This window comes from Pseudophryne corroboree, chromosome 8 (assembly GCF_028390025.1).
Source record: "Pseudophryne corroboree isolate aPseCor3 chromosome 8, aPseCor3.hap2, whole genome shotgun sequence".
In the NCBI taxonomy this organism is placed as follows: domain Eukaryota; kingdom Metazoa; phylum Chordata; class Amphibia; order Anura; family Myobatrachidae; genus Pseudophryne; species Pseudophryne corroboree.
In genome coordinates this window covers 18,723,256-18,741,134 of record NC_086451.1, presented here as the reverse complement: position 1 = coordinate 18,741,134, position 17,879 = coordinate 18,723,256, and the positions used below count along the sequence as shown (strand labels likewise).

General features: G+C 47.4%; 1 protein-coding gene and 1 long non-coding RNA gene across 7 annotated transcripts in view; one reads left to right on the top strand and one right to left on the bottom strand.

The window, feature by feature from the left end:
- The first annotated feature begins 216 nt into the window (after positions 1–216).
- Positions 217–17,879, top strand: part of CNTRL (centriolin) — a 126,335-nt gene continuing 108,672 nt past the window's right edge. For 2 of the 6 annotated variants that reach the window (XM_063935981.1, XM_063935979.1), the window contains exons 1-11: positions 218–557; positions 1,527–1,727; positions 2,799–2,981; positions 4,595–4,719; positions 5,823–5,953; positions 7,932–8,073; positions 8,179–8,365; positions 8,784–8,977; positions 13,963–14,019; positions 14,677–14,796; positions 15,970–16,198. In XM_063935981.1, coding sequence (XP_063792051.1) covers positions 2,831–2,981; positions 4,595–4,719; positions 5,823–5,953; positions 7,932–8,073; positions 8,179–8,365; positions 8,784–8,977; positions 13,963–14,019; positions 14,677–14,796; positions 15,970–16,198 — 1,336 coding nt within the window. In that variant the 5' untranslated portion in view covers positions 218–557; positions 1,527–1,727; positions 2,799–2,830. Of the gene's footprint in view, positions 558–1,526; positions 1,728–2,798; positions 2,982–4,594; positions 4,720–5,822; positions 5,954–7,931; positions 8,074–8,178; positions 8,366–8,783; positions 8,978–13,962; positions 14,020–14,676; positions 14,797–15,969; positions 16,199–17,879 lie in introns of all 6 variants that reach the window. The other 4 variants (XM_063935984.1, XM_063935982.1, XM_063935983.1 and 1 more) reach the window with 3 other exon arrangements.
- The window catches only part of LOC134948158 (uncharacterized), a 28,993-nt gene continuing 19,081 nt past the window's right edge, over positions 7,968–17,879 (bottom strand). The window contains exons 2-3 of the long non-coding RNA XR_010182922.1: positions 8,151–8,304; positions 7,968–8,049 (exon numbers count right to left, since the gene is read on the bottom strand). This is a non-coding gene — a long non-coding RNA (uncharacterized LOC134948158). The remainder of the gene's footprint in view (positions 8,050–8,150; positions 8,305–17,879) is intronic.

Here is a 17,879-nt window from a genome sequence, read left to right as displayed (position 1 = left end):
AATTGATAATAGATACTGTAGATAGAAAGATAGATAATAGATACTGTAGATAGAAAGATAGATAATAGATACTGTAAATTGATAATTGATACTGTAGATAGAAAGAAAGATAGATAGATAATAGATACTGTAGACGATTCTGTAGATAGATAATGTTATAGTTAAATATGAGATGGATAAATGATAGATATAGGATCAGTGTGGCCGAGTGATGATCCTGTTCCTGTCACACAGACACCGCCACTGCAGCAGCACACACTACGGGCGGGCCCCGGACAGATGACACCCCGGATTGGGCGCGGCCTAGCCCGGGTCCCTGCTCTGCTGTCAGTGTAGCCGCGTCCCCTTCCAGCATGGCGGCGCGCATGTCCCGGTAACTCGCGGTCTCTGCTCGCCGTACAGCGGACGTATAGCTGCGGACCCGCCTCTCCGCCCTCCCCCGGTGCTGCCTGTCCGGGCCCATCCCAAATCCAGGCCGCGGCGGTAACAGGGGGAGGCCCGGCCCAGCGTAACCATGACAACGGCGGCCAGCACAAACTGCTAACTGCTGGGGCCAGGTACAGTGCTATATCCTCTTATTCTATATATTATATCTCATTATCCCCTATACTCACATTGTATTATCACTGCTGGGGCCAGGTACAGTGCTATATCCTCTTATTCTATATATTATATATCATTAACCCTATACTCACATTGTATTATCACTGCCGGGGCCAGGTACAGTGCTATATCCTCTTATTCTATATATTATATCTCATTATCCCCCTATACTCACATTGTATTATCACTGCCGGGGCCAGGTACAGTGCTATATCCTCTTATTCTATATATTATATCTCATTATCCCCTATACTCACATTGTATTATCACTGCTGGGGCCAGGTACAGTGCTATATCCTCTTATTCTATATATTATATCTCATTATCCCCCTATACTCACATTGTATTATCACTGCCGGGGCCAGGTACAGTGCTATATCCTCTTATTCTATATATTATATCTCATTATCCCTATACTCACATTGTATTATCACTGCCGGGGCCAGGTACAGTGCTATATCCTCTTATTCTATATATTATATCTCATTATCCCTATACTCTAATATCTGTTATGGCCATAACACTCACATTGTATTATCACTGCCGGGGCCAGGTACAGTGCTATATCCTCTTATTCTATATATTATATCTCATTATCCCCTATACTCACATTGTATTATCACTGCCGGGGCCAGGTACAGTGCTATATCCTCTAATTCTATATATTATATCTCATTATCCCTATACTCACATTGTATTATCACTGCCGGGTCCAGGTACAGGTAGATCTATATATTCTGTATTTCTTCATGTAAATATCTCTTCTTTTCATTATAAGATATTTAATTATAAAACTTAACCTGCTTTATGTTTTGGGTTTGTTTGTTTTTTTTGCACCTCCTGTTGGGAGATTAGACAATAGACGTAAGTTTCTGCTGATTGGTAGAGACGTATCTGACGCCCTTACTGTCCCCGGAATCCAGGTGGTGACTGGAGGACTGATCCGATGATGACGATTGGTGGTAACGGCGTGAACGGATTAGGGAAGTGCCGCAGCAGCGACGATACGGTTCTTACTGACTGAGAAGAGGAAGGAAGTCATTGAGAGTTTTGTTTTGGTTCTTGCTGAATCTTGGTTTGGTCTCGCACACATGCAGTAGTTTGTATCCGTGATCCTATGTGTGGTAAGTGTGTAAGTAAGTGATCTGTGTGTGCGTTGGAAGGTTGTGTAACTCTTGTCACCTTCCATCTGACGGTTAGTGATCTATGGGTGGGTGATAGCCCATCGTTAGGTGTTTGACCCGAGAGGTTCGGGCCTTCGGTGCATTATACCACCACTGCGGTCTTCTCTGTAATAACCCTTTGTTCTTTGCTGTTGACTACGTTAGAGGTGGACAGATGTGTGGCCCTCAGTAGGATCACGTGTGGCCCCTTAGTAATAGCTTAAAGTTATCTCTTGCATCTAGCCATGAGGTATTGAAGATGGAAGTACTTAGTGGGAACAAGGGGCCTAATTCAGACCTGATCACTAGGCTGCGTTTTCGTACAGCAAGCGATCAGGTCTAAATTGCGCATGCGTATGCACCGCAATGCGCAGGCGCGTCGCAGGGGTACAAAACGGATCGTCGCTCAGCGATGGGTTTGTGCGAAGAATCCATTCATACGGGCGATCGCAAGGAGATTGACAGGAAGAGGGCGTTTGTGGGTGGCAACTGACCGTTTTCAGGGAGTGGTTGGAAAAACACAGGCGTGTCCAAGCGTTTGCGGGGAGGGTTCCTGACGTCTGTTCCGGTCCCGGACAGGCTGATGTGATCGCAGCGGCTGAGTAAGTCCTGGGCTGCGCAGAGACTGCACAAGATCTGTGTGTACCGCTCGGCTACACATGCGATCGCACACTTGCGCAGCTAAAATATGCGGCAGCGACTATCTGATCGCAGCAGTGCAAAAATCGCCTGCTAGCGATCAGGTCTGAATTGGGCCCATAATTCCTTCTGTTTTGTTCATTGCCAGTCACAAGTGGTTCTGTGTTTTGGGATGGTGCTGTGATACTGAAGTCTAATGTGGGGTGTGCTCTTGCGCCATCGTGTTAAATCGCAGGTCTATAACTGATCTATAGCGGCGTCTGCGGTTTTCCCAGCGCGCTTAGGTTACGTGTGTTTCAGTCTTACTGTGAATGAAGTGTAAAGTTGAAGCAACACTTGTGTGATTCGCGTTTGTCAGTCCACTGTAAATGTCTGTGGTTTCTTCTCCTGCAGGTTGTCCTAAATGATCAGCCCAGTTCTATACTATGAAGAAAAACGCCAAAAGTCCCAACATGAGGTCACCGCGCTCTACCGCCAACCCCAGACCCCCCACCTCTTACACCGCTAGAGGGGTTGGCAGCCGGAACCTCGAGATCACCGAAGAAAGTGACATTTCAGAGTACGAAATAGATAAAGGTAAGCAGGGGCTTATAGGGTGAAGATACTCTGTGTCACTTCTGGGACATAGGATGAGAGTTATGACATTTGGAGAGAGATAAAGTAGAGAGAGAGATTAAAGGGCCTATGAATTAAGCCTTGGAGAGAGTTGAAGTGCCAGCCAATCAGCTCATAGCTGTCATTTTTAAATTACAGCCTGTATGTACCATGACAGTTACGAGCTGATTGGCTGGTACTTTACCTCTCTCCAAAGCTTAATACATAAGCCCCAAAAGTACCAACCAGTCGGCTACTAACTGTCATTTTACAGGCTGTGTTTGAACGATGATAGTTAAGATCTGATTGGTTGGTACTTTATTTCTCTCCAATGTTTGGAGAGCGATAAAGTGGAGATACAAGGGGAGATTTATCAAACCTTGATAAATCTCCCCCTGTATCTCCACTTTATCGCTCTCCAAACATTGACAACTCTCCCCCTAAGTAATGAAGTTACAGAATTACAGGGCGGTATGCAATTCTTTTTCACCCCCTTCCACACCCATAGGCAAACGCAGGGGAGGTTTCTGGTTGCACAGAACCCCCCCCCTCTCCCTCTTGGCAAGTGGCTCAAATTATGACAATAATAGCAATGGTATTTAATATGATTACTGGAGCTGCCACCACATCATGCTGTTTAAAGGACAGAGCAGAACTGCTGCACATGCCCAGTTTGCTGTGTGTGTGGATTTGAGTCCTCAGTCAGTGCTCTGGACCAGAGAGTAGCTGCCAGGAAGAAGAGACAGGAGCCTTACCATGAGGTGGGAGAATGTGTGCTTAGAAAGTGCACTACTGTCTCCTACTGGTTGTATTATGTTTATGTATTTATTTATTTATTTATTTATTATGGTATGTTTAACCTTTTACTGACCATTTATTTATATTATTTAAATATCTTTGATAAAGCCTATACTATAGACCAGGCATGTCCAAACTGCGGCCCTCCAGCTGTTGTGAAACTACATATCCCAGCATGCCCTGACACAGTTTTGCTGTCAGAGAATGCTAAAGCTGTGTCAGGGCATGCTGGGATGTGTAGTTTCACAACAGCTGGAGGGCCGCAGTTTGGACATGCCTGCTATAGACCATCTATAGTGTTAAATATTAATACTGTGTGCTATACATTATCCAGTGTATAAATAGACCAGTGTTTACATTAATGTCCAGAGTTATTACTAGGTTCCTCTGCGCACTTTCTCCAATGTTCCGCAGAGCGGGAGATTTTGGACTGCATTTGGAAACCCCCCCCCCCCCCCCTTCCCGTTTGCCACTGACACCCGCTCTGTTTCTGCTGACGGGCGTGATATAATCATTTTAGCTCACTACCCCCGGGGTAGCGAGGGCACCCAACCCTTTACGTAGCTAAACCTAATTACTGTGAGCGCGATATGCGCAATGACGGGGGATCACTTTAGAAAGGAGATTGGGCGTGATATATCATTTGAATACCACCCATAATGTTAAATTCCCAACATCCTGGTCTCGTCTGGCTTGCGAGCCGGCGTGGTTAGATGTAGCGAGTTCCTTATCACCTCTCCATGCCGGCTGATAATGACTCTCTTCTCTCTCTCTTCCCCCTCTCTGTGAATGATCAGGTGATGACCCTGGAGTGCGCTATATCACTGAGGTTCTTATCCGGAAATTATCCAAACAAGAAAACTTGGCTTTCGTTACCTCGTTGAATCTTTCTCTGTCTAAGGAAGGAGGAAAGAAATTTAAGGTCGGTTTTCCATTAGGAATAATATAGACCAGAGGTTCTCAGACTAAGGGGGACATTTACTAAGCAGTGATAAGAGCGGAGAAGTGAGCCAGTGGAGAAGTGGCCCCATCAACCAATCAGCAGCTCTGTATCATTTTACAGTATGCAAATTATAGATGTTACGTCAGTGCTGATTGGTTGCCATGGGCAACTTCTCCACTGGCTCACTTCTGCGCTTTTATCACTGCTTAGTAAATGTCCCCATCATCAGTCATCAAGGTACCCTATCAGTCCAGATTTTAAGGATATCCATGCTTGTGCACAGGTGACTAAGGGGTCTATGTAGTAAGCCTTGGAGAGAGATAAAGTACCAGACAATCGGATCCTAACTGCCATGTCACATGCTGCGTTTGAAAAATGACAGGAGCTGATTGGTTGGCACTTTACCTCCGGCCACTTTATCTCTCTCCAACTCTTAGTACATAGACTCCTTAATTAGTACCTCATTCAGTTTGATTATGCCATGTGTGCACAAACAGGGATATCGTTAAAACCTGGATTGTTAAGAGTGCCTTGAGGAACGAGGGGTAAATGTATTATACTGGCACGTATCGTGCGGGTGTAACGCTGCCCGTTTTGCCTCTTTACCGAGGCGAAGTAGGAAGCGGCAGCGCCGAGATGTATTACCATCTTAGACGCCGAAGTAGGGCAGTGTATAAAACCCCTCCTCCGGCGACCGCTGCCAGAGCCGCCACATCAGCCTCAGATGGCTTTAATATGTCTTTCTTCAGCAGGGTACATAGAGTTTCCACAGGGAAACATCGGGGTTGTAGTGGTGGATGAGAATCCGGGCACCAAACAGTTAACGCTTTCAAGCACCTTTTCATATGTGTCCTACAAAGTTGAGCCAATTGTTTCACGTTAATATGTGTTTTTAACTTCCTGTGGAATAGATATACCTATTTTCTAGCCCCATGATAACTCCTTGGCACGTAATCTATAACGCCATGTTTCAGGGGCACCGTGAAGCAGTAGCCAGTTTATAACGCTGTCCGGCCAGTTATAGTGACAGCCAAGTGATATAATGAGGTGTGTGCGGACTGACATACGGTTCTCTTCTGTAGTATATAGAGGGCCTGGATAAATGTGATCGGCTGGAAGTATTGAATCTCAGTTACAACCTTATTGAGAAGATTGAGAAACTGGAGAAATTGACGAGGATCCGGGACCTGAACTTGTCCCACAACAGGATCAGGTATCGTCAGTATTGTTGGAAAGGGAAAAACATCCATCACATTCAATAACCGTGAAAAAGATGCGTAGAATGCGGCGATAGAACCGTCACTGACTTATCAGTTTTCCAGATGGTGAAAGAAATATATTTGTTTCTTTTCCTTCTGATGGAACCTGGTTTTTATATAAACAGACAGTGCGTGCAATCGTTGTGGGATGGCGCCAGATATGCAGTAAACTAGCCAATCGCAGTGGTATCCTCACGATTTATATCTTGTCCAGGTTCCTTCATGAAATTCTCTGGAACCAGGTCACTTAATTACGGGTAGCAGTTGATTTACCGACGGACACAGTAGCAACTGTCATAATCCCGACACCTGTTGATCGACAGTCTAAATACCGACACGGTCAAAATACCGACATTTCGAAATGCCGCCATGCGTTTTTTAAGGAGTTTTTGCCCCAAAACAGACTTGTTCATACTTTACCATCCCAGCGGACCTAGAGGGGGAATATAATAGTGTGCTGAGCGCAGCTAGGTGCTCGCCATGCGAAGGGACACGGTACACTTAGACGGTGTCGATATTCACACCAAAACCCCATAAAAACTCAAGTCGGTATTTTTTACCGTAGGCCAATGGCTGTTGGGATTATGACTGCCGTTATTTTGTCCGTCGGTAAATTATTATGAACCTCTTAATTACACATGTGTTATCATGGAGAATATTCTGCGTCTGGTTACGCTAAGACGCGCATGCAAGCTGTACATTACGATCAGTATTACGTACCGGAATTGCCAGTACTGCACACTGCACATACATTACGTTCAGTATTCCGTACCGGAATTGCCAGTACTGCACACTGCACATACATATTACGTTCAGTATTCCGTACCGGAATTGCCAGTACTGCACACTGCACATACATTACGATCAGTATTCCGTACCGGAATTGCCAGTACCTGCACACTGCACATACATTACAATCGGTATTCCGTACCGGAATTGCCAGTACTGCACACTGCACATACATGACGATCAGTATTCCGTACCGGAATTGCCAGTACTGCACACTGCACATACATGACGATCAGTATTCCGTACCGGAATTGCCAGTACTGCACACGGCACATACATTACGTTCAGTATTCCGTACCGGAATTGCCAGTACCTGCACACTGCACATACATTACGTTCAGTATTCCGTACCGGAATTGCCAGTACCTGCACACTGCACATACATTACGTTCAGTATTCTGTACCGGAATTGCCAGTACTGCACACTGCACATACATTACGTTCAGTATTCCGTACCGGAATTGCCAGTACCTGCACACTGCACATACATTACGTTCAGTATTCCGTACCGGAATTGCCAGTACCTGCACACTGCACATACATTACGTTCAGTATTCCGTACCGGAATTGCCAGTACCTGCACACTGCACATACATTACGTTCAGTATTCCGTACCGGAATTGCCAGTACCTGCACACGGCACATACATTACGATCAGTATTCCGTACCGGAATTGCCAGTACCTGCACACTGCACATACATTACGTTCAGTATTCCGTACCGGAATTGCCAGTACCTGCACACGGCACATACATTACGTTCAGTATTCCGTACCGGAATTGCCAGTACCTGCACACGGCACATACATTACGATCAGTATTCCGTACCGGAATTGCCAGTACCTGCACACTGCACATACATTACGTTCAGTATTCCGTACCGGAATTGCCAGTACCTGCACACGGCACATACATTACGTTCAGTATTCCGTACCGGAATTGCCGGTGCACACTCAAAGACACGAATGTACATTTCATGCAAAAAAATAGCTTGATTTGTCGGCATTCGGAGCTACGCTCAACTAGGAATCAGGCCGTTTATCCGTTACTCGGCCTGTTAGAGAGTCCGTATAGTCCCCAATAAAGACTCTGCAGCTGAACGGTTGCCCACCCTTCACATACGGGGTTCTCTGTTTTATTGCAGCAAAATTGAAGGCTTGGAGCACTTGCACAGCCTGCAGAAGCTGAATCTGTCTGGAAACGAGATTGAGCACGTACCTGCCTGGCTCGGGAAGAAGGTGAAAGCGCTGAACATCTTGAATCTAAAACAGAATAAGATCTTTTCAGTAAGTGTCTCAATCCATGCTGCACGGTAACAAGCAAATATATAGCTGGGTATTCCCAGCCCGTGTTATATACTTACACAACCCGTGTGTTTTACTATCCCGAAGCTGCAGGATGTTTCTCGGCTGAAGCCTCTAAAAGACTTAACGTCGCTGTTCCTCGCTGATAATCCAATCGCCAATCTTCCTCATTACCGGCTATACACCATTTTCCACCTGCGCTGTTTGAACTCTCTGGATGGACAACCAATAGTGAATCAGGAGAGGCAGGACGCACATGACCGGTTTAATATAGGTAAAAGTTTACACTGCATACTCTGCAGGATCATTGGGTCCAAAATTCATAATGTATATCATATAGAATTATAAATCTGTTCCCTATTTATCTATCTGGGGAGGACAGTGATTCTCTTTCTTGCATCGTTTTGGTGCAGTACTGATGCCAGAGACTCATGCATACGCTTGCAGTCTTCTAGGTAACAAGTATCAATTTATTTATTTTTTAAATCGTGTATTTTTTATTAAAAAGTTTTAAACAAGCAAACAGAAAAGAACAAACAGAAGTATAATTTACAGGCGGGTGTGCGCCCGGACAGACACAACATGAGACGTGCTGTCACTAGAACTTCTAACCTCATAAATTCACTTTTAAATCTTTGCACTAATTAAAGTCTGAGATGAAAGTCACTCGCACTGTGCTGATGTCGTTGTAGAGGAGGTAGAAAAACTGGAGAGAGACCTGGAGAAAAAGATAAAGGAGATGGAGGAATTGCAGAGCCAGAAGACGAAGGTCAGCAACGAGCTACAGAGCCAGGATGAGCTAAACAAATCTCTGAGGCACGAGGCACAGCAGCACAAGAAGAGCTACAAGGAGCTGGAAAGAGAGATGGACACCAAGAGCGAGATAGTAAGTCGCCCCTTAATACTGTTTATAGATTCTCTTCTGGATACTGTGACGGATTTATTTGGCGCGGTTCCTCCATGTATCCACAGAGTGCTATTGTTTTTTCTAATAGTGAGAATGGAGTTTTCTTCTATAGTTTATCATTCAGAAAAGGGAATTGTTCATTTGGTAGACACTCACAGGGAATAAGAAGGGAGAATATACGGGGCAGACACAAATAGCTGGGTGCTATGTATATTTATGTTCATGATGGGTGCACTGACAGGCCTTTATAACAGTATATTAAGTTTATTATCCTTGCAAGCTGTGTCTGTCACCGACATAACGATAAACCCGCCAGTCTGACAACGGAGAAATGGAACCCTGATACAGGGGCAATTTAGCTGCCCATTCAGCATCAGATGCTTACCTTCTGTACTGAAGTTATGGTCAGGTGTGAGCGTAAGCTTCTCTCCCTACAGCAGACTCTCTTCTTGTAGCAGCGCGGGTATCACAGTAACGCCCTGAGATGAAGACATCACTAGCTGCTCCTAGAAATATTACTGTGACCAGTATCACAGTAACACCCTTAGATGAAGACATCACTAGCGGCTCCTAGAAATATTACTGTGACCAGTATCACAGTAACACCCTTAGATGAAGACCTCACTAGCGGCTCCTAGAAACATTACTGTGACCAGTATCACAGTAGCACCCTTAGATGAAGACATCACTAGCTGCTCCTAGAAACATTACTGTGACCAGTATCACAGTAGCACCCTTAGATGAAGACATCACTAGCGGCTCCTAGAAACATTACTGTGACCAGTATCGCAGTAGCACCCTTAAATGAAGACATCACTAGCGGCTCCTAGAAACATTACTGTGACCAGTATCACAGTAGCACCCTTAAATGAAGACATCACTAGCGGCTCCTAGAAACATTACTGTGACCAGTATCACAGTAACACCCTTAGGTGAAGACATCACTAGCGGCTCCTGGAAACATTACTGTGACCAGTATCACAGTAACACCCTTAGGTGAAGACATCACTAGCTGCTCCTAGAAACATTACTGTGACCAGTATCACAGTAGCACCCTTAAATGAAGACATCACTAGCGGCTCCTAGAAACATTACTGTGACCAGTATCACGGTAACACCCTTAGGTGAAGACATCACTAGCGGCTCCTAGAAACATTACTGTGACCAGTATCACAGTAGCACCCTTAAATGAAGACATCACTAGCGGCTCCTAGAAACATTACTCTGACCAGTATCACAGTAGCACCCTTAGATGAAGACATCACTAGCGGCTCCTAGAAACATTACTGTGACCAGTATCACAGTAACACACTGAGATGAAGACATCACTAGCGGCTCCTAGAAACATTACTGTGACCAGTATCACAGTAACACCCTGAGATGAAGACATCACTAGCAGCTCATAGAAACATTACTGTGACCAGTATCACAGTAACACACTGAGATGAAGACATCACTAGCGGCTCCTAGAAACATTACTGTGACCAGTATCACAGTAGCACCCTTAAATGAAGACATCACTAGCGGCTCCTAGAAACATTACTGTGACCAGTATCACAGTAACACCCTGAGATGAAAACATCACTAGCTACTCCTAGAAACATTACGGCAGGGGTGGGGAACCTCAGGCCCGGGGGCCGTATAAGGCCCGCAGAGCCACTTGATCCGGCCCGGCCATGCTCACCTAACCGAGGGAGATGCCAGGCGCACACTGAGATTTTGTTACTAGCGGGCGCCCGGCTTCTTCCCCTCAGCAGCAGCCGGAGACAGGAGCTCACTCCTGAGCTCCGGCTTACGACTCTGGCAGTGTGCTTGTGCGGCTGTGCGGTGCTATGGGGGAGATGTCATGACGTCTCTCCCATAGTTCTGAGGAGCAGGCGGAGTGCAATGGTCTGGAAGCAGAAGCAGGGCTGGTGTGTATTGTGTTTTTTTTTTTTCTTTTAATGTGTGTGTGTGTGTGTGTGTGTGTGTGTGTAAGTGGCACTACTAGGGTGCATATGTAATGGGCATATTTAATGGGGCATAACAACTGACTGGGGGCATATCTTATGGGGCATAACAAGTGACTAGGGATATATCTACTGGGGGCATAACTACTGACAGGGGATAACTACTGACTTGGGGCATAACTACTGGGGGCATATCTAATGGGGGCAGGTTAATTATTAAGTTGATAATTTTTGTATGGCCCCCGAAGGATTTTATAAATATCCAAATGGCACTTGGTAGAAAAAAGGCTCCCCACCCCTGCATTACGGTGACCAGTATCACAGTAGCACCCTTATGAAGACATCACTAGCTGCTCATAGAACATTACTGTGACTAGTATCACAGTAGCACCCTTAGATGAAGACATCACTAGCGGCTCATAGAACATTACTGTGACCAGTATCACAGTAGCACCCAGAGATGAAGACATCACTAGCTGCTCCTAGAAACATTACTGTGACCGGTAGCACATTCAGAATAGGAATATTAATGGTTTTGGTTTTGTTCTGTTTTTTTTTTTTTATCGTTCATTCAGGATTTATTCTGCATCATGTGATTTCTTCGGCTCACACAAACAGGGAAGATTGCTTTGATGCAAGTAATTTTACCTCTGTGTGATACATGGTGTGATAACCTGTTTTATTTTAGGGATGCACAGAAGTTTTAATCCCATTTCCAGCATTTGGTTGTATACAAGTTGGGGTTATATAGGGTAAATTCACTCATTCCTCCCGCTGTCTGTACAGGGACCCTGCGTGCTTCCAGGGTCTGCCATATGGGGGGTGTCCCCAATGCACAGGAAGGGGAGCTTGGGCGCCCTCACAATATGGAGAGGACACCGCAGAACGTAGTCACAGCATGAACTCTCTTCCTGCGTCCCTTACATGGACACGTGTGTCTCCTGGGGGGTGTCCGAGCTTTGCATTGCGTGTACTAACCGCCACCGGCAGTAACAGTCCTATCAGGGCCTAGTTGGAATTAGAAAAAGATGCAAGCGCATGCTGCCAAATTCTCTGCGGGGGGGGCACAGAAAATGCAGTAGCCTCTGCCTGCCAATCGGGCAGAGGTGGGGGGCGGCAAGGGGGTTGGTTTGCTGGGGGCGGAGGCCGGCAAGGGGGTTGGTTTGCGGCGCGACGGTGGAATGATCGCGGTGGCTTTGTGCCGTCACACGCAGCCACTGCGATCAGAAACATGGCGTCGGGCCTCCTGTGGGTGCAGCTAAGCTGCGCCGGCAGGAGACATCCTTCATTTCTGCTTGTTGAAGCGGGGGGGCGGCGGTCAGCATGCGAACAAGAGGATTGCAAATTCTTAATGAATTAGGCACATTGTTTGCATCCCTGACAATCGGTGTTTGACCTTTCACTTTCTGACGTGTATTTCTGAATGCCATCCGTGTGTTACCTGTGTTCAGATATTTTGTTTTATATATATATATATATATATATATATATATATATATATATATATATATATATATATATATATAGACAGCGGTGTGGGGATCGGCACTCTGAAATAGGGGTACTAGGAATACTTGCTGCGGTGCCCTCTGTGATCCTGTGTGGGATCCAATATGGTGAGTAGAAAAAGCAGCGGCACTCAGCAGTCGGAAGTAAATGATGAGAAACAACTTTTAATCACGTCCTACGGCGTTTCGGGGAACAAGCCCCGTCTTCAGGGACAGACAATATAATATTGTCTGTCCCTGAAGACGGGGCTTGTTCCCCGAAACGCCGTAGGACGTGATTAAAAGTTGTTTCTCATCATTTACTTCCGACTGCTGAGTGCCGCTGCTTTTTCTACTCACTATATATATATATATATATATATATATATATATATATATATATATATATATATATATATATATATATGACACACACATACACAAATGTGTGTACATATATGTGTGTGTGTAAAGTTTGAAATTCTTGCATACAGAGAATAACCTTTATAGCGACTGTGCAGGGAGATAGCAGACAGCGCCCTCTGGTGTAAGGTGCAGTGGTTACAGTCTCTGCAGTGCACAGGGTTCGAGGTTCCTGGTGACAGCGGGTAAGGGTCCCCGGCAGAAAGCCCGCACACAGCTGCATACTAATGAGCCCCTGCACGCAGCTGCTGCACTGTGCTTAATACAAGTAACCCCAGAGACACAGTGAATAGTCTCAGCTGAATATACAGTACAATTATACCAGAGTGCGGCCCCGCACAGTGACACGTCAGGAAAGGAGAAGCTGTTGTCTTACATACACTTGCAGGTGCCGAGTCACTCACATCTGCCCTGGGATACAGTAGGTGATTCCTGTATGAAGCAGGGGTTCCGCATGTACCTGACAGGACAGTAGGTGTATGTGTGTGACCGCTGTGCTCCTCTGACTGCTGCAAGACGGACCGGTGAGTATGTGCATCCGGTCTACTCATAAAGAACCCAACACCTGCTGACGGTCTACAGCTCTGCCTGTTGTGTATGAGGATAGTGAGAGTTGTAGCTTCAACACCGGCACCAGGTACTAGCGAGACATTGGGTTACAGCATGGGTCTTCAACCTGCAGCACTCCAGCTGCTGTGGAACTACACATCCCAGCATGCCCTGCCTCCGTTTTAATGTACCTTAATAGCAAAACTGTGGCAGGGCATGCTGGGAGGTGTAGTTTCACAGCCGCTGGAGGGCCGCAGGTTGAAGACCCATGTGTTAGAGGCTGTACTGGGTGTCCAGGAGCTGTACATCTGGTCTGAGATCAGGAAACTGTTAGTAGTGTGGGCCTGCTGCCAGGAACAAGCACATAGCAGTAGGTGGCCAAATGAGATGATCCGCTGCCACTCACACCGTGGTGCCAAGCGGCTGGGTCACAATAGGACTTGGGGTTCTGTCTTCTCGCCTCATTTACAAACGTACCTGATAATGATTTCCTTTCCAGAAGCCGTATATGTGTCTTCTAACTGTCTGTCCACCTCTCCTGATTCCTTCCTTCCAGCGCCTCTCCGGTTATCTCTCCACCTCTTCCTCTCTCAGCCTGTGCGTCTCTGTAAAGGTCAGATCCCCGGGTCTTGTCCCTAAAGCCCCCCCCCCTGGCATGACCGTGCTGCATGACCACCCATACATATGTGAAACGCGTTGCACCTGCATGAATTTCTCATCTGCTGTTTCTGTGATACCTTCCTCCCATTAGCTCTGCCATCGGCCTCCTGTGGGAGACTGTCTGCATGCTGTGTGCCAGGTACAATGTTTACTGGAGGTCACATGATGGACTTACTAGCTGGCGAGAGCAGTATGTGTTGTACTACAAGTCCCAGCAGGATTCCCTGTCGGCTAGCACAGTAGCTCCTTCCACAGAATATTTGGCAGGGGGTCTTATATAGATTGGGTCCTGGGGGTTCCCTCAGCCCTGGTTTCATATTTTCTCTGTCATTTGTGGAACCGAGTAGCAGGTGACTGCATATGTCATAACGGTTATTAATGACAGCGACACCTTATATTATCCTGGTTCTCACCATCCCGCCAGCTAGCAGAGCAGCGGTACTCCCAGTCCGGGAGTCCCAACGCTTCTGTACTCCCCATTAAAGAGCCTTCATGTGATTGTGCGTGTTACTGTGTACTGTGTGTGTGTGTGTGTGTGTGTGTGTGTGTGCGTGTCGTGCAGTGATTGTCCCCAGGCACAGGATGGAAATAACGCCGCTTACCCTTCTAGCTAAAGCAGAAGACGCTGGAGCTGACGCGGGCCTGCCAGAAGCAGTACGAGCTGGAGCAGGAGCTGGCTTTCTACAAGATAGACGCCAAGTTTGAGCCGCTGGGATACGTGACTTCAGAGGTAACGTTTTACCAGCCCGGCGCTGTTACTGATTGTGCCAGTCCTCTGTCCTCATCAGTCAGTACAGTGAAGAGATGTGGGGTGAGATGTACCAAACCGTGGAGAAAGAGAGAATGTGGAGAAGCTACCCAAAGCATTCAGTCCGCTATTAACGGTCCTTTATATAGCAGGATCCTTGAAATGACAGAAGCTGATTGGCTGCTTTGAGCAACTTCTCCGCACTATCTGTCTCCAAGGCTTGATACGTTTCCCCCTTGGCATTTTAACAACGTTTTGGCATTCTCTAAAGTTAAAATAAAGAGATATGTTCCATTTTAATTTAGTGTTTCTGTTTCTGGAACAAATGCAAATGTTTTTCTTTTTTATCTGGATATTGGGCCTAACTGCAGGTTGGATCGTAAAACGCGATCCAACTGCAAAAACTACGAAGATGATGCGGACGCATGCGTAGGGCCCGTCCTGGGCATGCGTCTGCATTTTGGGGTAAATATATTATAGCGGCACGGATAACACTTCCTGGTTCGCCTTATTACCGTGGCGAAACAGGAAGGGACATCGATGAGATGTACTAACATCTTGTCTGCCGAGGCTCGGTGCTGACGCGCTGTGTCTCCCTGTCCCGGCCGGCTCCAGTGCGGCTGCGCGGGATCTCGCTACTCGCGCGAGATCCCCTGCGCACTCCGGAGCCGGCACCCGCCCCAGCCAGGGACAGCTCTGTCCCTGATGTGGTCTATGGGCATCGCCACCTGCAGCTGTTGAGATCGACGCTGGCCGTTCATACATTGCCCACGCTTAGCGGCCTGCTATCTTTTATCACCTCTGTCACCCTACAGACACCGCTGCTTTTATAAATGGCGGAAAAGCGGTATAGCGCACATAACGTGCGCTGATACCGCTTCTCCCCCATAACGACGGGTAATATATTTACCCATTTCTACAGGCGCCCCGCAGAAAATGCAATCGCCTCTGCCTGTCCGAGGCGGAGACAGAGCGTTGCTGGGGGCGGCGACGGAGAAACGGTGAGCGTGACGGGTGCGTGATCTGGGCAGCTGCATGACGTCACATGCAGCCGCTGCGATCAGAAAAATGGCGGCGGGGCCAACCAGGTGAAACACAGAACTTTGCTCTTCCTGCGAAACGCGTAGTGTTGATACATTCTGCATTCACTTATAGGATGTAGATCTTGAGGACGCCCCTGAAGAAAGCCCGTACATCGGCAAAGCCAGATATAAGAGGAACCTTTATGCTCAGGAGGGGTTTATCGCAGACCGCGCACAACAGATGCAAGTCGGGAAGATCGAGCTGGATGGCGACGACCAAATTAAGAATCAACAGATCCGTGCCAGGATTCACACAACGCTCGATGTGGACCTCGGTGACAAGGAGAGAAATATCCAAGCAGGTGAAAAGGCAGCGACTGCTGCAGAGCTATATGTGCAGCCACTAGAGGGCAGTGATATGTGCGACCACTAGAGGGCAGTGATATGTGCGACCACTAGAGGGCAGTGATATGTGCGACCACTAGAGGGCAGTGATATGTGCGACCACTAGAGGGCAGTGATATGTGCGACCACTAGAGGGAAGTGATATGTGTAGCCAATAGAGGGCAGTGATATGTGCGACCACTAGAGGGCAGTGATATGTGCGACCACTAGAGGACAGTGATATGTGCGTCCACTAGAGGACAGTGATATGTGCGTCCACTAGAGGGCAGTGATATGTGCGACCACTAGAGGACAGTGATATGTGCGACCGCTAGAGAGCAGTGGTATGTGCGACCGCTAGAGAGCAGTGATATGTGCGACCGCTAGAGGGCAATTGTATGTGCGACCGCTAGAGGGCAGTGGTATGTGCGACCGCTAGAGGGCAGTGGTATGTGCGACCGCTAGAGGGCAGTGGTATGTGCGACCGCTAGAGGGCAGTGGTATGTGTGACCGCTAGAGGGCAGTGGTATGTGCGACCGCTAGAGAGCAGTGATATGTGCGACCGCCAGAGGGCAGTGGTATGTGCGACCGCTAGAGAGCAGTGGTATGTGCGACCGCTAGAGGGCAGTGGTATGTGTGACCGCTAGAGGGCAGTGGTATGTGTGACCGCTAGAGAGCAGTGATATGTGCGACCGCTAGAGGGCAATGGTATGTGCGACCGCTAGAGGGCAGTGGTATGTGCGACCGCTAGAGGGCAGTGGTATGTGCGACCGCTAGAGGGGCGACCGCTAGAAGGCAGTGGTATGTGCGACCGCTTGAGGGCAGTGGTATGTGCGACCACTAGAGGACAGTGGTATGTGCGACCGCTAGAGAGCAGTGATATGTGCGACCGCTAGAGGGCAGTGGTATGTGCGACGGCTAGAGGGAAGTGGTATGTGCGACCACTAGAGGGCAGTGATATGTGCGACCACTAGAGGACAGTACGTGCATTACACCACACTGAATAATTGGTTATAGGGGGAAATTCAATTGCAGACGAAGGCTGCAAATTGCCACTTCTACGGTGTTTAAACCCCGGCAACAGCACCGCAGCTCACACCCTTCGCCCGTAATTGAATTCCCCCATAATCCTAACCCATAAAAGGAACTTAGAGTTAGACTGAAATAGATTTCTCTAACGTCCTAGTGGATGCTGGGGACTCCGTCAGGACCATGGGGAATAGCGGGCTCCGCAGGAGACAGGGCACATCTAAAAAAGCTTTTAGGTCACATGGTGTGTACTGGCTCCTCCCCCTATGACCCTCCTCCAAGCCTCAGTTAGGTTTTTGTGCCCGTCCGAGAGGGTGCAATCTAGGTGGCTCTCTTAAAGAGCTGTTTAGAAAAGTTTTTTTTTAGGTTTCTAATCAGTGATTCCTGCTGGCGACAGGATCACTGCAACGAGGGACTTAGGGGAGAGACTTGCAACTCACCTGCGTGCAGGAGGTTTGAAGTCTTAGGCTACTGGACACTGAGCTCCAGAGGGAGTCGGAACACAGGTCAGCCTGGGGTTCGTCCCGGAGCCGCGCCGCCGATCCCCCTTACAGACGCTGAAGAACGGCAGAACGGAGGTCCGGAAACAGGCGGCAGAAGACTCCTCAGTCTTCATGAAGGTAGCGCACA